Source organism: Diaporthe batatas, assembly GCF_019321695.1.
Source record: "Diaporthe batatas strain CRI 302-4 chromosome Unknown Contig00002, whole genome shotgun sequence".
NCBI classification, from domain to species: domain Eukaryota; kingdom Fungi; phylum Ascomycota; class Sordariomycetes; order Diaporthales; family Diaporthaceae; genus Diaporthe; species Diaporthe batatas.
In genome coordinates this window covers 2,468,910-2,494,235 of record NW_025408549.1, presented here as the reverse complement: position 1 = coordinate 2,494,235, position 25,326 = coordinate 2,468,910, and the positions used below count along the sequence as shown (strand labels likewise).

The following is a 25,326-nucleotide window of genomic DNA, read 5'->3' as shown; positions in this document are numbered from 1 at the left end:
GACTTCAGCTGGCTACCCTAAAAATTCTAAACTTTAAATGTACTGCAAAGAAAGCAGCCGAGCACGGCGCATGTCATGGTCATCTTAGTCTGCGCCGAACATGCTAGAAGCTAACGATATCCACAATGGCGTCCCAACGCTGCTGGCAGTGGCATGCCTCTTGCTTCTGAGTCGGTATACGTCCTGCCTTAAAGGGCTTTGGTACGGGGCGCAAGAGGACACAGCTCGCGGAATCGACGGAACAAAGCTATACTACGGCGGAAGCAGATGGCCACAGTACGAGGCTAGGTTCAACCTCAGGCTGTCCTACATATACGGGCCAGCGTTCCTGATCAGTCACCCATCTACCGCGTTGCTGGCACGACTCCGGCGGTGGTTGATTCACTGCGTATACGGGGCTCGGGATTCTTCAGAGACAACGCTTCTCATCAACTCGTTGTCAGAAAATGAACGCTCGCTCAAAGCCTTACTTGGAGCGTGCGCTTCTCGGCGGCCCTCGATCGCAGCAGGGAAGTATCTCAGCCGCGGCCGGAGGATTGTCCTCCAGCCGTACGGTCCGGATTGGACACGCTATCGCCGGGCGTTCACATCGCTTCTGACGAAGGAGAAGATCAGTACAAGGTGGACGCGAGCGCTGCGCCATGAGGCGGTCATCATGGTTGGCCGCATCGCCAAGCTCGGGAACTCACGGATTGGGACCGACACAACAGTGCTGGACGAGATATCGCGCTTCACCGCTTCGAGCGTCCTGCAGATCACTTACGCCCGCAGGGCTGAGACCCCGGATGACCCTATCTTGAAAGATCTGAGGACAGTTTCGCAGAACATTGCAAGCGCCTTTACGCCCGGAAGATATTGGGTTGGAGACTTCCCAATACTAGACATCTTCCCGACCTTTATTTCGCCGTGGAAGAGGAAGCTGATCTCGGATCACCATTTTGAAATGGCATTATTCAAGAGCTTGCTTCATAGTGTCGAGGTCAGACCAGACAGGAGCCAGAGGGCGTATCGCTGCAACTTACCCGACCAAGGTGAAAACAGTGTCATAGCCCCCGAGGAGTGTGCTGCCGCCGAGCTGCTTCGAAAACGAGACCAGCTGCAGCTAAATCAAGACGACATCGCGTATCTCGCGGCTGGCATATTCGAGGCCGGCACGGAGACAACAGCCATGACCATGAACACATTCCTGCTTGCCGCTGCATGCTACCCGGAGATGACAAGGCGCGCACAGGCAGAGCTCGACGCGACCACATACGGCAAGTCGGACGATGAGGAATCACTGCCAGAATTTACAGATTTGCAACATATGACATACCTCAGCGCAGTGGTAAGGGAGGCACTAAGGTTGACTCCGACTGGGAGCTCCGGAGTGGGACGCACGCTGGCGAAGCCCGGCCTACACGATCTGCACCTGGAGGATGGTGTTGTCGGCGGCGACAAGACAAGAGTCACCATACCATCCGGAGGTACAGTATTGGCAAATACCTACGGCCTGCACCACGACCGCACCCGGTACCCTGATCCGTGGCGTTTCAACCCGGACCGATGGATAGCCACAGACTCAAGGCAGGAACCCCATCCACCGGGCGCCCAGAAGTTGTCGCCTTCGAAGTCCTATTCTCTCGACCACACACACGCAAGCTTCGCCTTCGGCTTTGGGAGAAGGATCTGTCCGGGTTCATCACTGGCCTCACACTCGCTGTCGATCGCCATCGCGCTCCTCCTGCTGTGCTTCGATTTCGAGCTGACGGACCGCGCGGAGAACCACCGCCACCGCGTGGAGGAGCTGGACCGGGAGGAGTTGAGGAGGTTTACGGAACTGTTCCCGGCGGGCCGCAACTGGGCCGCGATGGACTGGGGGCGATTGCACAAGGAGGAGTGCACGGATCCGTCAGACCGCCTCGGTAGGGTCCTTATTGACGCTTATATCGCGTTCAAGTTGTCCGAGGAGCAGCTGGCCGAGTGTATACGTCTAGAGCCTCGGAAGGAGAGCCCGTGGCTGAAGGCTGATGGAAAATTATAGCTTCTACGTACGGCGAGCGAGCCCCAGCTCCATGATTTCCCAGTCAGATGTGATAGGGGATGGAGGAGCATTCAGAATTCATTTTGCCCGAGTTATTACAGGGTTGGACACGCACACCTGCCGAATTTCTTGGTGGGAGCAGAGGTGTTCAGGGTTGGGCATTAGCATGTGGTTTACATGGCATAGTCAAGACATCATGAGAGGTCTCATGTTGCCCTTGGTTTTTCCTGGCGTTGTTCTTGCTCTTTTTCTCTTTATTGAAGATTACATCGTGGAGAACGAGATGAGCTTGTCCACAGCGTTACAAAAGAGAAAAAAAATAAACACACCTAGGCAAGTTACCAGATTGTAACTAGGTACATATTTGGTGAGTGGAGCCATGCCAGATACGCGCAACTATTGAAACACCTAGGTACATACGTAATGGACTTTGTACAAAACGCATTAAGCACAGTCTCGTGGTTGGGAACACAAGATGTCGTCGACGACTCTTCCTCAATGCGACTCTGCATTGCAGGATTTCTCAGCAATTGTAGACTCCTGTTTTCCTGGGGAAAATGGTTTCCCCGTCGGCGTTAGGACCACGTTTTAGGCCGTAACTGACCGGAGCCAGCAAGTCAACAACCACCTGGGCACATGTGCTAGTGATGGCCGGAAGAAGTGGTCCGGAAGACGCCTAGATCGCACCTGACAAAGCGCTTTTCAAGCTTAAAATTAGTGCAGGCTAATTAGCCAACCGTTGCATCCTGCAACATGGGATTCTTTTTGCGGCGGCTGTTTTGGGATCCTGATATGGTGAGGCTCTTTGCTTCTCGGGTGGTTCGCCTATGAGTCCATGACGTCGGTTCTGCCTATCAGAGGTAGATCCGACCTAGGCGTACCGCCCCTTGGCCTGTCACCACAATGACGCCTGATGTCCGTCATAAGCGATCCTTGTCATTTTTACCGCGATGCAAGTCCCACAATACCATCCGAGATGCTCGACTCTGCCAGCGAAATGGAAGTGCCGAGTTACAGAATCAAACTAGAATAAGATGACACATGACTTGGTCAAGGCCAGCAAGTGGTAGCCTGGGATACCAACCATATCTCCTGCCTGCTATTATTGGGTACGCGGGCAGGCTATTGAGCCAGGCCAAGTCAAGAAAGAGATGTAGTTGTGTAGCTGAATTTATTCTCGGATCCCCACGCACACAGGCGATATCTATTTTGTCGTCTCCACAAAGTAGATCGGAGTCCTGGGGTGCCTACTTATAAGTAAGACACTTAGCCCACAAGTCTACAGCCGTTTCTTCTCAATACAAGAAAGCCGTTTTCCTTCCGTACACCAAGCTACTCACTTCTCTCACCACGTACACCCCAAAGCCGTTCCCTTTTTTAATCTACATCCTACCAAGTCATGGCTTCAGTCACACAAGCAGCGTTCCAGGCTGAAAAGGTAGTAGGTCATGATGGCACCACCATCACACAACAAGATGTCACCAACTATTCAGAAAGCGGCAGGAGCGAGACCATGAAGGCACTCGTTTGGCAAGCCAAAAATAAGGTTGAGATTATTGATACTCCGCGGCCCAAGATTCTCGAGCCAAGGGATGTTATTCTGAAGGTCACCGGAAGCACACTCTGTGGAAGTGATCTTCATTTGCTTCACGGTAAGTAGTTTCTAGACAACAACCGCACGGCTTTCATTACACGCCCATGCTCATGATCCAAACAGGCAGCGTTATTCAAATGAAACAAGGAGACATCCTGGGACACGAGTTCTGCGGTGTCGTCGACGAAGTTGGGTCTGAAGTCACAGGAATCAAGAAGGGCGGCCGCTACGTCGCATCCTTCCAGATCGCCTGCGGCGACTGCTTCTTCTGCAAGCAAAAGCTTTCATCTCAGTGCGAGCGCACAAACTCCAACACCACCGAGCACGCGATGTACGGCGGCCAGACGGCAGGCATGTTCGGCTACTCGCACTTCACGGGTGGTTTCGCAGGCGGGCAGGCCGAGTACGTGCGCGTGCCCCTGGGCGACGTGAACCTGCTGCCCATCCCTGACGACGTTCCCGACGAGAAGGCGCTGTACCTGTCCGACGTGCTTGCCACGTCGTACAACTGCGTCAAGGACACGGCCGTGTACAAGGGCGATGAGGTCGCCATCTGGGGCGCTGGTCCCATCGGCCAGATGTGCGGCATCTTCGCCATCAACGAGGGCGCCTCCAAGATCATCTTTATCGACGAGCAGGTCCGGCTCGACCTCGTCAAGAAGCTGTGGCCCGCCGAGCACCAGGACAAGCTGCACCTCATCGACTACAAGAAGCTGAGCTTCGGCGTCACCAACAAGCCCACCGTCGTCAGCGAGCTCAAGAAGCTGTGCGGTGGTCGCGGCCCCGATGTCGCCCTCGAGTGTGCGGCTGGCGAGTACCCCAAGGGGTGGATGCACACTGTTGAGCTGGCGGTTGGTGCCGAGACGGACACCAGCGAGCTCGTCAACGAAATGATTGAGGGTGTGAGGAGCTTTGGACGTTGCGGCATCACTGGTGTCTATGTTGGATACGTAAGTTGCCCGATCTTCTACTGAGTCGAGATTGAATACTGACCCTTTGCAGACAAACCACTTCAACATCGGGTCCCTGATGGAGCGCGGGATCCGGCTGATCGGCAACGGGCAAGCGCCAGTTCACCTGTACTGGGAGAAGTTGATGGAGGACATCAAGTCTGGGAAGCTGGATCCCCTTCAGATGGTTTCCCACCGCATCGCCCTGGAAGATCTCGACAAGGTCTACTACAAGTTCAAAAACCATGAGGATGGTATCCAGAAGATTTTTGTGGAGACTAAGCACTCGTTCCCAAAGGCTGCCGGATCACCTGAGCTGAAACGCTACTGAATGTTTAGTCAATGGATTGAAATGCATTAGAGACTCCAAGTTTGTCTGTACCTTAGTCTACCATGATTTCTTAATTATTTGATTCAGTCGAAACGGCTGTGCACCGACAAGCAGCATGACGTGCTATTACCCCGGTAAGGACCATTCCGAATGGAGCTTCGATGCTGAATAGTTTTGTCCCTGCCAAGGTTTCCAACCCACTTCCTTGAATGTTTTCTTGTAACCCGTTGAAACAATGGATTTAAACCCGAGAAATGGGTGCTTTTCCTGCGTTTTGCCTGGAAAGTGGTTGTTGCGGAACAACAGCGGAATCTGACTCTCCACCATCGTAAGAGTTGAAAACATCCCGCCAGGCCAGTATGATAGCCCAGAGGATGGACTGGAAGTAGATTGACAGCATGGAAACAGCGGCAAAAGCCAATGGGCTGTCGGGACTCTTCAGTACGGCCGGTAACATTCCTGCAATGAGCCCCATAACGCAGACAAATGCTGCAAAAAGGGGCAACAGCCATTTAGTGTTATTCTTGCGGTTGGTTTTCAGGTATGCCAGCCTGAATATGGCCAAACCAGCAATAACCAGATGATTGACACAGGCAAGCATGGTCCCAACTGCTAGCAAGAACAGGTATGAATGCTTCTTGGGCTCTATAACTCGGTCGTTTATCTCAAAGTGGGCACCTTTGCCTTCTGTGTACATCAGGAGAATGATGAATAATTCTCCTGGTAATATTAACAATGATGTAGCAGCGGCAATGCATTGCTTCTTGTACTTGGAAATGAATAACCGAAATTCGTTCTTAGTTGTCTTGGACGTTAGCACCTGCATATATTCTTGCATCAGCTATGTGAAGGTGGTGGAATATACCATCGAATATGAAGTTGGCATTTTGCTTGAGCAAAGAAGCAAGGCTGGGCTTGTGAGATCCTGAAGGTGCGTAATTCCGCTCTGTGATAGAAATTTTGATCTGAATATTGTATCTTGAGCGTTTGAGGCAGGCTGTCAGAACTGGGCGTGGACAGAGTGTTGTTTGAGAAATGGTAAAGTTTTTTTTTTCCCTTCCGGATTTGCTTGTGCTTCGCTAGTCTTGTTTATCAGGGATCATGCAAAACGTCACCTGGGGACAAGCTGTACAGCCATTTTGATTTCTTTTCCGGAGATGCAACTTTTTTTCAGGCTGGGCAGACGTTGGTCACGCCTCTTTTGCTCTCCACTCATTGCACAAAGAACTTGAGGTCAGATGCCGCCATCCGTGCCAGTGAGGCATTGCAACTATGAGAACAACCCAACCAACTTCAGAAGTCACATGGTGTTGTTTTTGGGGTTTCTTCCAAGATCAGTGGACTGCTTGGTAGTTATCAATGGAGTTACTGGCATGACTGGCAGTCTGCAGGCATATGCATTTCTCTGCTCCCTTTGTCTCCCAGTGAGAGCGGTCCAACCAACCAACCAACACATTCCAAATTAATTCTTTCATGTTCTTTGTGGAACAAGAAATTGAAATAGAGACTTAATTCTAGATGAAACAACTTGGTCTTTTCTCGACTAGCTACAGGTATGGCTGACATAAAAGATTAGGGCCCTAGGTTAATCACTAATAGGACTAACTAGTAGGCCTATATACTCTACTTAGCTAAATAGTATAAGTAGCCTCTATACTATTAATAATATAAATTTAAGAACAGTGAGATAATGGAGAAGATATTAATTCCTAGTGTCTTCAAGAATAATAATTCTACGGTTTAATGTGTAAACACGGGACATGACTCTCAGTGTTATGGACGTGGTGACTAGTGACGAGAGTTACGTTTCTCCGCGCAGTGTATCACCAGACCTCTATTACATGGGCTACACCTATCACAATGGCTTAAACGGTAATTATGCCCGCCTTCCTGAGGGAAAATATGTTTGGAGGACCAGATATATCAAGCTGAACGTCAACACGAGTGAATACGACAGCTGGGAGAAATGGGTGTCGGAAAAGTTCAACAAACGGTGGACAACAAACGCAACCACAGACGTGTGATACCTGTTGACCAGTATCCCTCAGCTTACCTAGACAGCAATCGAACCTGCGAGAGACGATGTCTTCAAAATGCACTGCGGTTGTCAACCGTCATGGGGTAGAGTACGTCTTGACCACCATCCCGGCGGCAAGCCCTCAACTGCTCGCCAAGTAAGTTCTCTCGTCATTGGCATGAAATGTGTTGGTCGACCGCCCCCAGCTAACCGGAAGTGAGCCTCCGGGCGACCTCTAGCGGCGATTGACAGCTCACCAGCCACAAACTACCCTAATAGGCAGCTCTGATCTTCCGCCAGCCCATGCCATTGGCCACAGTAGCTGATCTTGCCCCCGCAAACAGGTTTGGCCAGCCACAGTTCAAAGAATGCAGGGTGAGGTAGCTTAGTACCTCCCGCGATGACGACGCGCCTTGGGCCGGACCTTCTTTGTGTGGCGTCAGTGCCGTCTGACAACTGACGTCACCCTTACCGTGGCTTGACGGTTGGAGCTGGTGGAGCTGGTGTGACAGGAGAAATGAGGATATAACATGCCAGAGTACAGCTTCAGCTTCACAGGTGCGCACCCTCAACCTTCTGGGCACAGTCTACTTATAAAGAATAGGAAGCGCTGTGATATACCTTTGCATCAAACAGTACAGTTTCCCACGATCCCACGATACACAGCCGACATGACTCAATTCATTTCCGCCTTCGAGGACTTCTTCAAGTCTATCTATGAGCTTTTTGCCAGTATTATCGGCACGTTCGCCTCTCTCATCAACACTCTCATCTCGACCGTCCTCAATTTCTTCAGTGGCGTCATCAACCTGTTCCTCGATGTTGGCAAGGGAGCCGTCGATTTGGTTGGGGGCATCGGGAAGTTCATTGCCGGTAAGTCGGATGTAACGGACATCTATTTGTAGGAATGCCTCAGAATGCTGATCAATACTTCAGGCAATGTTGTGGTACTTGGAGTGATCGCGGCGGGTGTCTACATCTACACTCGCCAGCAGCAGGGAAAGCCCGTGGTTCCCGCAAAGAAGACCAACTAAAGCTGTTTTCATTGCGCGAGACTTGATTTGGGTTGTGGGCGGAGTTTGGACCTGCAATACAGAACAGTGGCAAAGGCAGGATCCAGGGGGCAAGCATTGAGGATAAACATTTCAGTTTTGCGTGGTGTCCTTGGGAATCAAGATACCCCTTTCTAGTTTTGGTCCTGACGAATTCGGCTTAATTACGTAGGTACATAGCAACATGCTAATCAGCCCCCCAGACCATAATTGTGTATCTCAATAATCTTCCAGACCGAGAACGTTGCACGAGCATGCAATCACGTTGCAGAATGGCATTTGTTCCCCCAGTCTGAAAGACGCAAATGCAACAACTGTCTCTTGTCGTACTCATTCGACTGAATATGACACGAGGCATTTTCAGAGTGATTTGCTCGAGGAACACTGAGCATGTTTCATAACAAGCACTGTGTTTAGTTCATAGTTCTTCGGGGTTACAAGGTGCTCCGTTCAAATGTTCTTACCACTCGGGCAAACAAGAGAGAAGAGGGGGGGCCTCACTCAACATCAACCCACCACTTTCGGTAATGATTATATTCTCGAATACCTCCCCTATGTCTCCCAGATTTTGCACTATTGATAGTCGGCTAAGACGGAGGGAGATGCACCCATAAATCTCACCTATCGGTCTCTAGTTCTCCCCCTCAGATCATAGAGCTAAACACAAAGGAATAACAGCTAGTTCATCCTGTTTGGGCTCTTCCCCTTTGCTGTAATAATCTTTTTTTTTTCCCTGTGGACTGGGCTCGAACTAGGAAGAATGGCAGGACAGAGCTCCTTTACTAAGAAGCTAAGTTTCTTAGAGATCTATTATCCGGGCTTATAACTAGTAGTTTAAGAGGAAAATAGATGTATTCACCCCTGAGCTGCGAGTTTGATACTTGAGACCATTGCTAGGGTTTCGGACTTTAATCTAGCTAAAACTCTAAGCACTTTTGACGTGCTAGGTTTGCAGCCTGACTACTGTAAATTTATATTGCTTGCACACCGACTTCTCCCTATGTAGCAGCACACTCATACATTTACTACGGAAAGAAGGAGATGATATTTTTCTGCTCCCAGAAGTTCGAACCACAACCGGGAATAAGATATTTCTTGCTTCAAGTTTCTGCCTCTACTTCTTAGGGATGATGCTCCTTCAGGTTTGTCTCTACGTTCCAAGCCAATTACTGGTAATTACAGGGAGAATGTTTGCCACGTGACCCACGAAAGACCCACCTGAAGATATACGGATATGAAATGATCCAGCAAGCCTAATAGATACACGAGAGAATTCGGAAACTAACGTTGGCTTACATAGCCTACCTTAATAAGCGGATCCCAATCTCTGAGCCTCGCGCAATTCGATGACAACGACCATCAACTTGTTGAGCTGCTCAGGTGAGACTCATACCACTGTGGCATCCAACCAACGCTGCAGGAATTGTTTCTTTCCTGCTTGGCTTTACGTTATGGTTCTATCGAAATCTTATCAGATCTCCTGGGTCTCTGGGCGCCCAGGCCTCATTGGCGAGTAAGCGGCAGCCAAGATACCAAGAGCTGGAACGGGGCTCGTCTGGACCTAAAAGTGCGCGGCGTAGCCCGGTCATACGAGGAGCACAGCGTGCACAGGGTGCCGTCACCTGCAGGCCTGCTGCGAAATAGAGGGAGGAGGAGAGAAAATTCTGTCAGGTCGCGATTTGCTGGCCTGGACGAGTCATCAATCTCCCCTATTTGCCACAACCACAATCCGGCGGGACGGTAACCAAAGCGGGCTGATTTGTACATGGTAGCAGCGACCCAGAAACTTGGGATTTCCACAAACGACCGCCTAGCTGCCCGTTTTTAAGAGGCTGCAGGAGCCCTTCATCTCTGCGCGAAGGTACCCGCTACCACTCTTGTTAGCTTTACCTAGGTACCCAGACAGATCCGAGCAGTGCACCCGTAATGATGGCAATCGAGAAAGCGAATGCGAGCTTTCCGGTGACCGGGCTCGATAATCAGCCAGCTAGTCATGGAAACGAAAAAGGCAACGCCGCTATTGACAGCACCTCAGATTCGGGACATACTTCTGATGAGGAACGCAATACTGGGGGCTTGTCCGGTGTCGAGAGGATCGAAGCCACGACAAGGGCTTGGACAAAGCCATGGCTCATCGTGGCATACACGTTGTAAGCATGATCTTGCGAAATCGATAGTCGACTTCGGGATATACTAAACAAGTTCTTTGTAGTATCTGGCTCGTTTTCTTCACAGACTCGCTGCAGCAGCAGATATCTGCATCACTGGTTCCATTCGTGACGAGTAGCTTTGGCCAACATGGACTGCTTGCAACAACGAGCATCGTTTCAGTCATTGTTGCTGGAGTGGCCAAACTACCGTTGGCCCGCATCATGGACGTGATTGGAAGAAATGAAGGTTTGATCATCATGCTTGCTATCACGGTCATATGTGAGTAACCCTTCGCAATAATAAGAAGGCGGACTGAGAATGCTGACATAGTGTGTCTTAGCCCTGATCCTGATGGCCACCTGCGGCAATGTTCAAACCTATGCTGCCGGACAGGTCTTCTACTGGACTGGTATGAACGGCATTAGCTATGTGCTACAAGTTTTCATTGCGGATACTAGCAAGCTCAAGAACCGCATGATCCTCCTCGGGTTCACGACGACCCCTTACATCTCCAATACCTTTGCGGGCCCTGCTGCGGCTCAGTCCATATTGGAGGGAAGCACATGGCGATGTAAGTATCACTTTTCACCTGTTATGAATCCTGTTATTTTACGTTTTGAAATGTTCTAGAATACAACATTTGAAGACTCGTAGCCGGGCTAATGTCTTCATCAGTGGGCTTCTGGGTGTTCTGCATCATCATCCCTGCCATCTGTGCGCCAGTGATCTTCGTATTTGCAGTCCACCTAAGGAAAGCAAAGAAGCTAGGCTTGATCAGGGAGAAGTTCGACGCGGAAAGGAGTAGGACATGGTGGCAGCTAATCAAGTATTGGGTGATCGAGCTCGATGTGCTCGGTGTCCTGCTCTGCGTTGCGGGGTTCTCTTTACTGTTGCTGCCCTTCAGCCTGGCTAGCTACCAGGGCGACAAGTGGAGATCAGGCACGGTGATCGCCATGCTGGTCATCGGAGTTCTGTGCTTGATTGCGTTCCCATTGTACGAAAGGTTCATCGCGCCCAAGACATTCATCCCGTTCGCGTTATTCAAGAACAGAAATGTCCTTGCAGCCTCCCTGCTTGGTGGGAACACATGGATATCCTTTTAGTAAGTTCACGCTTCAAGTTACCTAGATATTGGATCCCTTGCTGCATCCAACACATGCAGCAGCTCTGTAACTACAACCGCTGACAAATTAATACTACGCAGCTGCTATAAGCTCTACTTTTCCTCTTATCTGCAGGTAGTCTACGACTTGAGCGTCTCGGAAGCTGGATACATCGTCAACATCTTCAACATTGTGTCTTGCGCCTGGGCTGTGCCCGTGGGTCTTCTCATTCGCTACTCGGACCGTTTCAAGTGGCTTGCACTCATCTCTGTTCCTCTTTGGATCTTGTTTACCGGGCTCATGATCAAGTTCCGCATGCCAGGCACAAATGTCGCATACGTCATAATGTGTGAAGTCTTCACATCTCTTGCAGGCGGCACACTCGCCCAGGTCCAGCAGATCGCAGTCATGGCAAGTGTTCCTCATCGTGATGTGGCCGTCGCGTTGGCCGTATTGGCACTCGTCACCGCCGTCGGCGGCGCCATCGGCCAGAGCATCAGCGGAGCCATCTGGACCAACACCCTTCCGGGGCTGCTCAGGAGCTACCTGCCTGAAGATTTGAAAGCGAATACGACTGAGATCTACGGCGATTTGACAACGCAGCTCGGTTATGACTGGGGAAGCCCAGCGAGGGAGGCGATTGTGAGGGCTTATGGCGAGACCCAAAAGTATATGATAATTGCCTCGCTTGCCTCGTCAGCTGGGTCCTCGGTCTGGGTCTCCATCCTGAAAAATGAGCATTTGAGTGATAAGCAGCAGACTAAGGGCGTTTTGTTCTGAGCATGCCAGGATGAAAGCGATCGCAACTTGCGATGACCTGAAAGCTCTAGTACTGAGGGCGAAAGCTAGACTCTTTGACAACTCGCCTGGAAGTGAATCCTGTATACCACCATGACACACATAAGACGGGCAACTTGAGTCGGTCACCTCTCATACTATAAACACTTAAAATGCAGACGATCAGGAACGGATTTCCGTGTCTACAGCTGGCAACATCCCTGCCGACTTTGATTAATAGACCCATCAAACTACTTGGCCGTGGAAGCGTTGCCGAAGTTTATCCGGTGATTGGCCCCTGCCGTTACAACTCAGGTGCGCGTCGCATTGTGTGGCAAGACACAAATTGATAAATCGAGCCAGCCACGGCCCCGTACCTCGGGGTGACGGGCAACGCCTGGTTTCACGCCCCACCCCCCCAAGCTTCGAGCTCGGCGGGACTACCAAGGCATGAGCGGAACGGCCGGGAAGGACGAGCAACGTGTATCCAATAGCAGGTTGGCCCGTAGGAGATGGTCCTACAGGAGATGATACCATGCCTACGTAAGAGGGTATCACAAGTGAGGGTTTCCTATAGGAAAGAGGGGAATACTAACCTTATAGCTTTTATTAATAATAACTAAAAATTTAAATACTATAGTATTAAATTAGTTATTTTTTTAAACTTTTTAATAAAAATAGCTTTATATTTACTAATAAATTAACTTAACTTTTATAGCTATTAAAAATATAGTAATTATTTTAAAAAGAAAGAATAATAAAATTAAAAGAAAAATAAAAAGAATAAAAGAAAAAATAGTTAAAATATTTATTAAAAGTAAAGTTATTATTAATTATAATATATTCTTTAATTAATTAATTTTATTATAAAATATAAAAGTTATAACCAATATTAATTAATTATTAAATTAATATTAAAAACTTTTAATTAAAAGTAGTTTTATTATAATTATTAATTTAAATACTGAAAGACTGATTAAATATAGTTACTAAATAATTATATTTAAGTTACGGTCTTGTGTAGAAAAAACTTAGAAAACCTGGTCAGACACCATGGCAGATGAATTTGTAGCTACCGTTGTCCACTTGTATTTGGCAATCTTCGAAATTTGAAAACCAAAGCAGCTACAGTCAATCGCACAAGAGCCGTATACTCTGAATGCAATAGCAGATGAGTCCCGTATCGACGATCATCTCTTTCTCTTGGAAGTTCCTCAACATCATAATAGCTTCCACCAGGTCAGGAATGTTGGTATTTTGGGGTGGGGTTCCCCCGCAGATTCGGGGTCTATTCGTTAGCGAAAAACCCGGGACCGCATGCCCAAAAAGGCTCCTGAAAGGCTTAATACATGACTTATCGCGAACGCCCGCCACCACACAGTCTGGAAAGCTCTAAAAAGCGCTTAAGCTAAAACTTCTACACAGTCATTCTCAAATTGCTCGATTGAGTGTAGTGGACCAAGAAAGCATGCAGATCTTGGATAAAGTTTAATAGACTTAAAGAATCCGGATGGGATCACCCCTGGAGCCGGTCATTGTCGCCGGCTGCATTGCTCCTCAGGCACGACATCATTAACGTTTAAGCCATCACCTGAGCAATTGGATCTTGGTACCTACCATCCTTTTAAAAAGCGAATCCTTAGTTGGATGAGTCTAAAGAGGAGATGTTCCGGTTGTTGCATTTGACGCCCTCCATGACGCCAGGAGATATTACATCCCATGACAAGACACCGTATGCCAGCTAAAGCAGTATGATAGACACCCCAAGAGGAGTGCATTGATATTCGAGGCATTAATGGCGTTTCTCATAATCCTTTGTTTATTTTTATCACTTTGCAATCGCGTGAGATGCTTTGCAAATGTTTTGTTTCTGACGCTTCTGGATGTCAGGGGCAGCCAAAATCTCCAACCACAACACAGCATGCATTGGCATGATGAATCATGTGCCTATCACACCTCACACGGATGTTAGCCGGGAAGAGCGTTGTCTGTGGATGCCAGTTCATGGTGAGTTAAACTTTCAGAAACCCTGCGAAAGCATCTTTTGGATGAATGTGGATATTCCCCCTGGATCACGCCTCCAAAATCAGGGGTTTTTGTGTTTGTTCACCTGTTGACACCCGATAAGTCTCGGCGCTTGAATCAGTTCGGATGAACTCTGAGTGAAATAGACTGTCGAATTCACGATCACTTCCGATGTCCAAGTTGCCCTTGATTACCCCGATCCGGGATATCCGATGTGCAAATCTCTACGACTCCATTATATGTTAGATATAAGACACAAGAACTTTTCAATTTTCCCAGGAATTTCACTATGGAACATTTTGAAGCCATTCGGTCATTTTCTACCTCTTCGAAAAGACTGGGCCCCTCACTCTTTGACAAGTCATTCATTCACCTGGACGCAAACCCATAATCAAAATGCAGAGCCTGACCAACCTCATTTTCCTGGCCGGCGCGGTGACTCCGGTTCTGTCCGCCGCCATTGCCCCCCACACTGTCGAAAAGAGGGGCGTTCTACACATACCGGCCAATATCGATGCTGGAATCCCATTTGATTCCAAGGTCGTCGACTCCGATGCCTACAACACTTTCGTCAACACCGAGGTCGTCCTGCTGGAGGGTACGGACAAGCGCCAGGACGCGGATCCGGACCGCAACTCCACAATCCCAGATTTCATTTTCACATTGCAGTGCACTGATGATGTAGGCTCCTTCTTCTCCTATCTGATCCATACCAGCCTTGCTGACGTGTGGAAACCAGGGTTTCCGCGGTGACTGTCTGGTCTTCGGTGCCAAGCCTGGAGCCTGCGTATCCTATTTTGACTTCCAGCCGGCCAACTCCACACAAATCAGCGACCGCTTCAATAACAAGGTCACTTCCCTTTCTGTGAACACCGGTGGATACTGTCAGTGGTACTTGTAAGTTCAAAGTTCTCCCAAAAGTACCCCAGTACTACCTGAGATACCTTGACGGTTGCGGAAATTAATAAGTGACTCCAAATTAGGTACGAGGGATGTGACAACAAAGGTGACGACCGTGGGCTTAGTAGCTACTACAACGTAAGTTACGGATCTTCTCGATCTAATACCCTAGGGTACTTAGCTACCTAAGTATCAATCTACCGTCATCAAAAGCTCTTTATATGGAAGCTTGCTGACATTTCTATATAGTACAATCTTGGTGTGCCAGCCGAGGATGACCCTCGAACTGTCGAGTACGATAACCAAATCACATCTTGGCGGTGCTAGAAATATGGCAACCATGCCTATTACTCACTCATTCGAATTGTACAGAAGCCGCTGGGTTCCGTGCATAATGTAGGCACCAATCATGGACAGTCTGGATAGCTTGCTAGGACTGAGAGTGTTGTCGGCTGCACGCTTGCATTATCTCTTTGATCTGAGCCATACTACCAGCGATCATGTTTATTCGTATTGTCAACCAGGAATCGCTTGACATCGTTTGTATCGTTTGGCCATTGTGCACACCTGTTGTATCTCTCCTGTATGGTATCTGGACTGTAATTTTTTGATCGAAATTCGAAGATTCTGTGATTTAAATTTTGCTAGCCATTATAGCCAGCTCCATCTTTGTTGAATTGAGACGCACGTTGGTCCAACACTTGTGAGACACTTTTCAGCAGACCTTCTAATACACAACTATCCGATGCTAGTGGTCTTCGTATGTGCTTCAACATGTCAATTTTCTCTGCGGATATGAGAAATGTTGCAAGCGTTTGAACCACCGAGCATGCAGAAGCTCCCCTCTGTAGCCTGTTAATTGAAGTAAATGTTGTTGCTACTGTTAGTGGTGTTACCGCTCTGAAAGGATGGGCATTCAAGTTTAGGCTTGCTTGAAAGAACAATGTCGACTTGGCGACAATGAAGTTTTCGGAAGACAATGCTGTCATGAGTTCCAGCACAGGTCGAAGTTCTTGTCTCAAACGTAGCCCCGATGTACGAGCAGATTGAGTCAGTAGGCCTCGATAGTTTGAAGTTATGAATCTCGCCATTCGAGCTATTATGCTCTAGAACCCTCTTTCAGTCTTGCCCTTGCTTTTCATAGGGCCGTTTCGTTGCAGCTAACAGCAGCATACTTGAGGCCTTAAGTCTCAGAAATTGGTGGCTAAGAAAGGCACCCGCGGACCACTCCTTTGGCTGTCCACCGACATTGCCTTTCATTACGGCATTGATACTGAGCGACTTCCCAGGCTCGAGCTTCGAGAAAGTGCCTGGTAATTTTAGGTCTGCTTTATGAGAATTAGGCTGCTACGAGTTGAGCAAAGTATATATAGCAACACCGGAACATGACACCGTGACATATTGGACGGACTGACACACCACCCTCCGCTTCGAGATTCTTGGATCGTGATATCAAGGGACCCGTATTTGTTCGTGAATATTCTCATTCAAGCCTCTAACGGTCTTTCTCTGTGGATATGGACCAAAGTCAAATTGTCACTGGCAATCCCGTCGCTGTCATCGGGGCAGGTATCTCGGGCCTCGCGGCAGCCAAGTACGTTCAACTTGCTCCTCTGACCATACCTAGGTAGTGGGACCAAACTGACCATGCACAGACGTCTTGCTGCGGAAGGCTTCCAAGTTGACGTTTATGATCGTCAGAGCCAGGCAGGTGGACTGTGGAATTTCTCACCGGATCCGAAAGCTCCTTTCGCATCAGCGGTCTACGGCGATTTGCATACCAACTTCCCACGCCAGCTCATGGAGTTGCAGGATTATCCATGGACCAATCAGCCCTTATTCATGCACCACAGTTTGGTGCAGAAATACCTCGAAGAGTACTCTCGAAATATTCAGAAGGAATTTCACCGCCAAATACGATTCAATTTCGGCACCGAAGTCGTGCGCCTCTACCATGAATCCTACGCTGGCGGACACTGGGAACTCACTTACCAGTCTTCTAAAGCCACCACAGGCGAAAAGGCCACTCGACAGTACATATTTGTCGTCGTGGCAGTGGGCGTCTACGATCAGCCTTTCATACCCTATTATGAAGGACTTTCAGAGTGGCGTGAAGTCTGGAAAGGCTCGGTCTCCCACTCAAAGTCTTATCGAAGCCCAGACGACTTTGAGGACAAGGTTAGTCCTCGTACTCCGTCATAGACAAATGCAATGATTGAGCATGTGAGACTGACAAGGTGTCAGAGAGTCCTCATTGTTGGCTACCAAGCATCCGGCTTTGACATTGCCAATAAGATTGCAGCTGGAACTTCTGGGTTGTGGATATCTTCAACACGGCCGATTGCAGACGCACTGCCCCAGAATGCAATCCCTGTGACAACAGTGTCTCACTTCGATGCAGCCAAACGTAGTGTTACTTTTACAGACGGGCAATCCGTTGTATTTCAACGCATCATCTTTTGTACTGGTTATCAGTACCACCAGCCTTTTATCAAGAAGAACAGCACCGCCGATTTACCCCTTTTCCCCAGTGGACTGAGCATTGATCATCTGCATGAACATACGATCTATGTCGAGCAACCGACTCTTGCATTCCTAGGAATTGTGAGGGGTGCGGTCCCCACCTTTCTCGTTGTACAAGCCCAGGCCGCTTTTGTCGCGAGGTCTTTTGCTGGCCACCTACGAGTGTTAACACGCCCGCGAAGTGAGGATACTCAGCACAAATTGCCGTATCCCTTATTTATGGACTACCTATTGCGCCTGGGGAGCCTCTGCGATAGAGCTGACAAAGGCCGCTTGTGGCGCGTAACACCAGGCAATAATCCAATCCTTCGTTGGACCCTGGAACTGGACTTGGTCAGGACGAAGCGAGGGGAGATCCGAGGAGCTTTCATATCTCACAACGACCAGATGGCTGGAGTTTGGAGTGCCACAGATACCCTGCATGAGTATCATGGTAGGTTCTTGACAGGCTCACACCAGAACATTGTTGCCCTCGTGCCTTTCCTGATACTCAATTACGGCTACAAAGATGACCACGACTCCGATATGACACTACCATTCGAGGGATGGGAAGAGGGATTTGGCCGAATCATTGGAAAGTCGATCATTTACTCGACTCGTATGCTCTCTGAAACACTCGGACCAGAAAGCAATAGCGTGATAAGCAGGGGCTCACAGAAATTGTTCCATCTCGTTCGGGATCGATGGAGTCGCTGGGCTGGAACTCGCAAGTGGTCAGAGACTGATCAATTGGAAGATTGGAAGAAGGCTTTCGAAAAGTTTTCCGCCTTGCGTACAAGAAGGCTTAGTTCGCCCGTAGCACCGCCTCACATCCCGCCATACATCCCGCCATACATCCCGCCATGTGCTCCGATCTCGCGCCCAGCCCGACATTCGAGTCCCGGATGCACAGGACCTCAGGTCTTCACCGTCCGATCCGGATTTGATGGCTGCCAAAATTGACCATATAGCCATGGAATGGGGGACATAGTTGGCGGTTTAAAGGGGCCGCCACCATGGACATGCAGTGAAAGCGCAGTAAAGGGAATGGAGAGCGATAAATAAAAGTGTATGATTAGAGAATACGAACGCGGCCCAATTCCCGCGTTTTCTTTTCATCTTGAGTAGTTTTCTATTTCAGAAGTCATAGTACTTCCAAAGGAACCCACTGATTTCATGCATCTCTTCGTCCTCTAGGTATTCGTAGATATTCGATCGAGTCCTTTGCCCGAGCGCTTGCAACGAGGCGGATCATCAACTGTGTTGAGACTTACGTTGGTCCTTGAAAGTCAGATAAGTGAGCAATTTATCCACAAGGACCCCAGATAGTATCAGGTGCAAGAGCGAGGTAGTATTGCCAACTGAAACTTAATCATTGCTAATTCCGTTTGACCAAGGCTCTGCCCGGGAAACCCCAAGAACCAAAGTGGTCCAGACTCTCCGACTTCACATATATCGTCCAAATCGTCTACCTAGCGCGATAAATTTCAATTATTGATTAAATGTGTCATCCTTTCAATTCATTTTCCAGTTCTCGATGATGAGTTCGCCCATCGCTTGTCCCATGTCTGCAAGTATTGCACCGTATTACTCGGCTCAGACGTCAGTCCTAGAGGCCGCCTCTCAAATTCCTGATCTTTCTTGACGTAATTAGTCATGTTTGAAGTGAAATACACCTGCGAGAGATATTCATTTGTGAGGGGCAGTGTGCTGTTTTACTCATGGTTGTTAGTTACTGAACAACCAAGACAGAGCTTAGGCGTCTCGCAAATTCATACCGTCTCGATGGGGCCGACATGATGAGAGACCGATGAAATGATTCAAGAATTCGATTTATGTGAATGAACTGCTTTGGAGGGGAACTTTGTCAGAAGCGTGAGGTTGCTATTGTGTGAAGGTGAAATGGTGGGTTCTAGTCATCAGATCAAGTTAGACGATGAACATTGAACAGCTCAAATCGATGTCTTATAATCCCTGGAAAGGAAGGGTCGAAATGACAGGAGAATTAATTTTAAATTCATTCTGCATTTAGAGGTGGCATTCAGGCGAGAAACCCTTTTCCCTCGGGTGCTATGAACCCTTAGGTTAGGGTGACAGTGTCTCCCTCGTCGGTTCTGAACCTTGAAAGGGTGCAAGACGGACCACGGTCAGCATGCCCTCTTTTTTTGCAAATATTCTCAATTTAATATGCGTGATACTTGCGTTTCAGCGTATGTATCCTATCTTTGCAAGTGCTTATTGTACGTCTTAGTACAAGAAACATTCCGGTGGCAGGCAACCGGCAACCGTGAATCATTTTGGCCGACGTTCGTGGCCACCCTTGGGATTTGGCATTTGCATCAATCACCATGTTAAGAGTTTCGCTCGAAGCCATGTGATGGACAACAACGCTCTACTCGCAGCCACATTGAGTTGTCAAAGCAACTTCGACAAAAATAGGTGATCAGTACAGATGCAACTGTGGAACACTAGCATTTATACACATAATTTACTAATTTGAATAAAAAGTTTTATTCAAATAACGGGTCTGAAAAAAAAACAGCGTCCACCACTATATGAAGGCGCCGCAGACGTTTTATAAGTCAACGACCCAGTCCACGCACCACCCCCTTGCCGCACACGCATTTCCCACTAAAAACAGTGATTTTTCACCTATCCTATTTAATTCTATTAAACTTTTATAAGAGAAGTAAAATATTCTTTAAATTCCTCTTTTTTATTCTATATAATAATAAAATTTAAATAATTTTAACCTAATCTTAATATAGTTAAATAATTATAAATAGATATTTTCTATTTTTTATATACTATATTAATATTATAATTTTAAGGTTAATTAATAATAAATTTAATTACTTTATTTTATTAAAAAGAGTAGTTAATATTAATAAGTATTTATAAAAGAGTTTCTATTTTAAAATTTTCTTTAATTAATTATTTAAGTTTTAATAATATGTGGGGCTTTTTCTCTATTATATTTACTCCACTTATTTTAAAACTTAAATAATTAATTAAAGAAAAGTTTTAAAAATAGAAACTCTTTATAAATATTTATTAATATTAATTACTTTTTTTAATAAAATAAAGTAATTAAATTTATTACTAATTAACCTTAAAATTATAATATTAATATAATATATAAAAAGTAGAAAATATTTATTTATAGTTATCTAACTATATTAGGATTAAACTAGAATTATTTAAATTTTATTATTATATAGAATAAAGAAAAAGGAATTTAATAAATTTTTTTCCTATATATAGTATTTTTTTAGAATAAATTAGAGAGGGCTTAAAATCGGGCTTTTTGGTGTGAAATGTGTGTGCGGCAAGGGGGTGGTGCGTGGACTGGGTCGTTGACTTACATTAACTACTTGCGTCTAAAGACAGAATATGGTATTCTGATTCTACTAGAATGTTCTTAATCTATATGTGACAACAGAGCGATATCTGCCCGCTTACAAGGCGTCGCAGACACGAGGTGTCATCCCTTGTGCTTGGTTAGACTACGGGCTCCAACGGTCAGATATTACCTTCCTTTGTTTCAAGAGGTTGTGCCCGATTTATTGAAGCTGATTGGTTGTTTTAGGATAATGTTAAGTTGTAGAACGGTGCTCATTTAGTATCAAGGATGGATTTTAGTACTTATCCGGTCACGTAGTGTGGATAGTTGGACATTTACCTATAAATATAATGTGCCTCCACACTTCAAAGTATTATGATCAGTGCTATGCAATTGAACGATATTATCACTGAGGAATTTATAAAAGAAATTGAAATGCAGTGAGTCTATGAATCAATTGGTTATGAATTAATTGGGTACCCAGGGTCTTTTAAGGTGGAGGGCATGTACTTCAGCATAGTTGCAACTGTCAAAGAAAATACCACGGTCTTAATATCCACTCAACCGCACCATGGTCAAGAAGCGAAATCTAGGAAGACCTTATCATATCCTATAATCCCACGCGGACCATGCAGGATTCATGCGGACAGACAACCCCTTCACCCACGGATTAAGGCAAGAGACCATGTGAGGCTGCTTACGTGCATTAGTGGCAGCCCCCATCTTGAAGCCTGTCGCCAAAGGGTGAAATAGTTGGTTCGCACGCCTCATTTTTACCGCAAATGCCGCCCGAGTTGACACCCCCCCAATTTTGGATGGCTGGGGTCTGTTCCGTAGGAGATACACTATGACACTCGCGGCAGGTCCTTGTTCGGTTTGTGAGCTCCTCTCCAACACAGCCCCCACGAGCTGAAAGACCTGCATCGATATTGCTGGGAATGTGATCGATTCTACGGTGGCAGTGCAGGAGCAGTGCAAAATATATAGAGGGAGGTGCATCAGCTCAGAATTTTCCTCCATGTGTTGCGCGTCCTTGCGAATTCTTTCGGTGATGTTTGTCCGGTCGAAGGACAAGCATCAACTGAAAATGATGTGCCAGTCTCTTTTTCACCCTGGCGAATTTTTACATTTCCTACCCTTACCCAAAAACAATAAAGCGCCATGAGCCCTGCAGCCTCACTTTCACCACCGGGGGACACTCACCTCGACGGAGGCCTCGCCTGCACTCAAGTGCCGTCTCCCTACCGCCATGGCACGGCACCCTTCGAACACGAACGACTCCCCTACCAGACCCTCACCCTTGCCAAGCTAGACCGACCAAGATAACCTGCTAGGGTGCAAGTAATCGAAGTGGAAAAAGGGCGGGGTAAACAATGTGCGTGAATCGCAAGCTGACCGAGGTTGCCGGAACAGTCACTGGAACACTTGTCGTCGCCTTGTTTGTTGCCTTACGGGGTGGGCGAATGAAAGACTGAGGCCACCACGGGCTGGCCTAAATTTGCCTGAACTGAGAAAAGAAAAAGCAACGTCGAGAGAACAAATGGCAGCCATACAATTTGCCACCCCACAGTTGCGTTCAGGCCAGCCTCGCCCAACACATGGGCCAAATGGTCCACGGGTCGTTGGGTTGTTACGATGGGGTGAGCATGTCCGTCTCCCTACAGCGGCGTAGGGTTTGAATCGCAGCGCTCCATGTTGTACGAGGGCCCCTTTCGAAGCTCATGACGCGCGTTCTCCCATCTTCGGGGGAGCCAGACGTAATTCTACACTGAGGTGTACCAGCACCGGCCATGCTCAAAACACGCTCATGTCGCCCTCAATTTGAGGTTCTCTTTCCTTAGACAGTGGCTCTATAGATCGAATATACCAACAAGATTTCGAAGACGTGTATCGATCCATTTACTGATCGAAGCAACTCTTGCTCACCATGGACAGCCGACACATCCAGGAGCAGGTGACTCCTGACCAGCAAAGGGTCAACATTGCCGGCAGCAACAGCCATGCACCGAGAACTCCATTCCCGTCAGTTGAGATCCATTCCCTTGACAGAGTACTTGGTCTAACATTTCAAATGAAAGGAACCACTTCCAAGATTCCTTCCAAGACTCGACAACTGCCCGCGCTGTCCTGGCAACGGTCCTAGAAATTATCGAAGTCTCTGGGAATGATCTCAACTCGACATACTCTAACACGGACCGTCGTGCTGGGTGCCCAATGCTGAAGTGCTTCCATGTCTCTAAAACGCCAATGGAGCAAATCTATCACGTCACACGATGTGCGGAAGCTTGCAAGGGGGAGGTCCAGTGCTGGACATGCCACAAGTGCCACGAATTCAAGAAATGGCATACCATGTGCAACACTCTCAAGAGTCCAGTTGAGCTGTTAAGGAAGCTCTCGAAGGGGAAGCGTGGCAGCCACGCTAGCGGAGGAGGCCCTTCTGCGAACAAGAAAGGCAAGACTGCAGCGAACGACGACTTCGCGGTTCTGTCAACGAAGGAGAGCCACGGTGTCGAGAGCATGTGGCTGCCGGAGATGGAAGACCGTACCAGCTTTGTCCCGCAGGAGATCGCCTCCCAGAACGCTGCTCTTGAGTTAGACGCAGCCGTCAACAACCTCCCCTTGCCCCCACAGCCGAGGAATTACGAGATGACTCGGCCTCTCCCAACGCCACCATCAACGAGAGACAACTCCTGGAGTGAACTTTCGCAGAACTCGGTCGCCTACGGGGACGCAAAGGTCGTCACGCGTGCACTCGGGCAGCCACCACCCCCCTACATAGTATCTGCTCAAACCACAGCGGATGGATATCAGCCCCAAGACAACGTCACAGACAGCCTGCGGCTCGGAATTCCTCCGGTTCAATACATTCAAGAGTCGAGTTTCATAGAGTCTCCCGGAGACATTGAGGCAGATGACGCCCTGTGGGCACAAGACGCACAGGTCAACTTGGCGTTTCTGCCCTCCGTGCCGAATCCCACTACATCTTCTCAGTATGATAGCGCTTCAGAAAAGAGTGCATCCATGTTCTCCAGATCTTTCCCAGCCTCTCGCACGCACTATCCGCACATGCACAAGGAGGACACGTGGTCCGGGCAACTCGACTGTTCAGTCGATATCCCAGGACCGCCTCCGTTCGAGCACCAGCAACGTCAGGCAATAGACGACGTCCCTGCCGAATTCGCCGCACAGAGTTTCTCAGAACCTCCTACCAGCCAAGAGGACACGGGAGCCAGACTCCCGGTCCAGAGGCAATCGAGTTTCGACGCCGGGGCACAAGACAGCATCACAGTGAGCGTGTCGGAGGACGGGCGCCACGAGCACTCTGCCAGTGCCCCCCGTAGACAGCAGCACCCAGCCAGGCGCGGCGCCAGGGAGCGGAAACAGCAGGCCGGCCCCGGTGCCGCCCAGCAGGAGTACGAGGAGTGCACGCTCTGCCGGCAGCGGTTCGGCGGCATACCCAAGAACCGCAAGCAGCACCTCAAGCGGCACCTGGCGTCCAGGCACGGCGACGCGCGCTTCCGGTGCGCCCAGCCCGGCTGCCGGCACAGCTACAACCGCATGGACAACCTCCACGGCCACGAGAAGAAGTGCCACCCGGGCGGCAGGCCCGGGCTGCCACGGCGGCAGCCCGGGAGCCCCGCGGTGGCCGAGCTCGCGGCGGGCGACGTTGAGATGCGCGGGCGACCACGGGCAGCATCAGCGAGCGTGGAACCCGCGGCGCGGGGGGGCTACACCGAACAACATCACGGGCAGGAGGACCCAGGCGCGATACAGACGACCCATATGGCAGTCTACGGATATCCCGTGGCAACCGAGGAAGAGCACGGCTGGGGCCACGGCGAGGTTGTCATCGAAGACCCCAGGAGGGCAAGGGCCACCGCCGGGATGATGCTCGACGCGGGTGAGTGGAACGTACTCATGGCAGGCGTGTCCGGGGGGCAGCACGACTACGAAGACGAGGCGGGGATGGAGGAGGTCGGGCCTCCTGACGTCGGGCACGACGGGCTGGCCCCGAAGCCCCTGGTCCTGCCGTGTGTTTCATGGAGGGAATGATGAGGCTGACGGTGCGAGCGGGCGCTTCCACCTACAAGAGGACAGGCATCCCATCTCACATAAGGGTGATGATTAGCAACGAGTTAATGCTCGCTCGAAACAAAAGTCAGTTCAAGGAGCAAGTCGTAATAGGACGAGGACTGAGTTTTCAGTCGTGGGTTATTAATAGTATAGGTAATGCCAAATTTTGTCATTGATCAGCTCTACGTATGCTCAACCCACAGTCCCGTGCAAGGATCACCAAAGACGGATATCACAAGGGGCAGAAAGTTGCCCAGTCATGCACGCAAGATATCTCCCTGGCTGGCATGTCCTGGCTTGCTTGCCCCATAAAACGTGATTTACGCAGCACCTTTTCTTTTGGCGTTCTCCGTGAATGATGATCATGGGCGTGCTGACACATCTCTGCGTGACTTCCACGACGCCTCCAACATGTCCGTTTACAAGCAGCGGGCGATGCCAGGACACGCACCGTCTGTAAGATCAATGGACCCCAACGACGGGC

The 25,326-nt window shown here is 48.8% G+C and overlaps 7 protein-coding genes across 7 annotated transcripts; all 7 read left to right on the top strand.

Moving 5' to 3' along the window:
- Window positions 1–100: 100 nt before the first annotated feature.
- Window positions 101–2,023, top strand: KVR01_001347 (uncharacterized protein; the record flags this gene model as incomplete). The annotated part of the gene is made up of 1 exon (XM_044785028.1): window positions 101–2,023. One exon carries the CDS (start codon window positions 101–103, stop codon window positions 2,021–2,023), a length of 1,923 nt encoding a protein of 640 aa, XP_044649302.1.
- A 971-nt stretch (window positions 2,024–2,994) lies between these two features.
- On the top strand, window positions 2,995–4,991 carry KVR01_001855 (uncharacterized protein). Its single transcript, XM_044784735.1, has 3 exons — window positions 2,995–3,675; window positions 3,741–4,567; window positions 4,620–4,991. The coding sequence occupies exons 1-3, from the start codon at window positions 3,423–3,425 to the stop codon at window positions 4,896–4,898; spliced, it is 1,359 nt and encodes a 452-aa protein (XP_044649810.1). The 5' UTR covers window positions 2,995–3,422; the 3' UTR covers window positions 4,899–4,991.
- A 2,465-nt stretch (window positions 4,992–7,456) lies between these two features.
- Window positions 7,457–8,171, top strand: KVR01_001766 (uncharacterized protein). Its single transcript, XM_044785300.1, has 2 exons — window positions 7,457–7,788; window positions 7,852–8,171. Exons 1-2 carry the CDS (start codon window positions 7,587–7,589, stop codon window positions 7,947–7,949), a joined length of 300 nt encoding a protein of 99 aa, XP_044649721.1. The 5' UTR covers window positions 7,457–7,586; the 3' UTR covers window positions 7,950–8,171.
- A 1,725-nt stretch (window positions 8,172–9,896) lies between these two features.
- Window positions 9,897–12,001, top strand: KVR01_001934 (uncharacterized protein; the record flags this gene model as incomplete). Its single annotated transcript, XM_044792464.1, has 5 exons — window positions 9,897–10,117; window positions 10,180–10,397; window positions 10,459–10,689; window positions 10,794–11,220; window positions 11,323–12,001. The coding sequence occupies 5 exons, from the start codon at window positions 9,897–9,899 to the stop codon at window positions 11,999–12,001; spliced, it is 1,776 nt and encodes a 591-aa protein (XP_044649889.1).
- Window positions 12,002–14,419: 2,418 nt separating this feature from the next.
- Window positions 14,420–15,250, top strand: KVR01_001181 (uncharacterized protein; the record flags this gene model as incomplete). Its single annotated transcript, XM_044787080.1, has 4 exons — window positions 14,420–14,704; window positions 14,763–14,920; window positions 15,007–15,061; window positions 15,173–15,250. The coding sequence occupies 4 exons, from the start codon at window positions 14,420–14,422 to the stop codon at window positions 15,248–15,250; spliced, it is 576 nt and encodes a 191-aa protein (XP_044649136.1).
- Window positions 15,251–16,440: 1,190 nt separating this feature from the next.
- KVR01_001549 (uncharacterized protein) lies at window positions 16,441–18,388 on the top strand (the record flags this gene model as incomplete). Its single annotated transcript, XM_044789167.1, has 3 exons — window positions 16,441–16,517; window positions 16,579–17,101; window positions 17,168–18,388. The coding sequence occupies 3 exons, from the start codon at window positions 16,441–16,443 to the stop codon at window positions 18,386–18,388; spliced, it is 1,821 nt and encodes a 606-aa protein (XP_044649504.1).
- A 3,409-nt stretch (window positions 18,389–21,797) lies between these two features.
- KVR01_001295 (uncharacterized protein) lies at window positions 21,798–25,021 on the top strand. Its single transcript, XM_044787925.1, has 2 exons — window positions 21,798–22,790; window positions 22,847–25,021. The coding sequence occupies exons 1-2, from the start codon at window positions 22,696–22,698 to the stop codon at window positions 24,819–24,821; spliced, it is 2,070 nt and encodes a 689-aa protein (XP_044649250.1). The 5' UTR covers window positions 21,798–22,695; the 3' UTR covers window positions 24,822–25,021.
- The last annotated feature ends 305 nt before the right edge of the window (window positions 25,022–25,326 follow it).

Bases quoted from the DNA above. Each gene is read 5' to 3' on its own strand.
- KVR01_001766 (XM_044785300.1), top strand. From the start codon at position 7,587: ATGACTCAATTCATTTCCGCCTTCGAGGACTTCTTCAAGTCTATCTAT. The intron at 7,789-7,851 runs GTAAGTCGGATG...TCAATACTTCAG, and splicing joins CATCGGGAAGTTCATTGCCG to GCAATGTTGTGGTACTTGGA.
- KVR01_001295 (XM_044787925.1), top strand. From the start codon at position 22,696: ATGGACAGCCGACACATCCAGGAGCAGGTGACTCCTGACCAGCAAAGG. The intron at 22,791-22,846 runs GTCAGTTGAGAT...TTCAAATGAAAG, and splicing joins GCACCGAGAACTCCATTCCC to GAACCACTTCCAAGATTCCT.
- KVR01_001855 (XM_044784735.1), top strand. From the start codon at position 3,423: ATGGCTTCAGTCACACAAGCAGCGTTCCAGGCTGAAAAGGTAGTAGGT. The intron at 3,676-3,740 runs GTAAGTAGTTTC...TGATCCAAACAG, and splicing joins TGATCTTCATTTGCTTCACG to GCAGCGTTATTCAAATGAAA. The intron at 4,568-4,619 runs GTAAGTTGCCCG...GACCCTTTGCAG, and splicing joins CTGGTGTCTATGTTGGATAC to ACAAACCACTTCAACATCGG.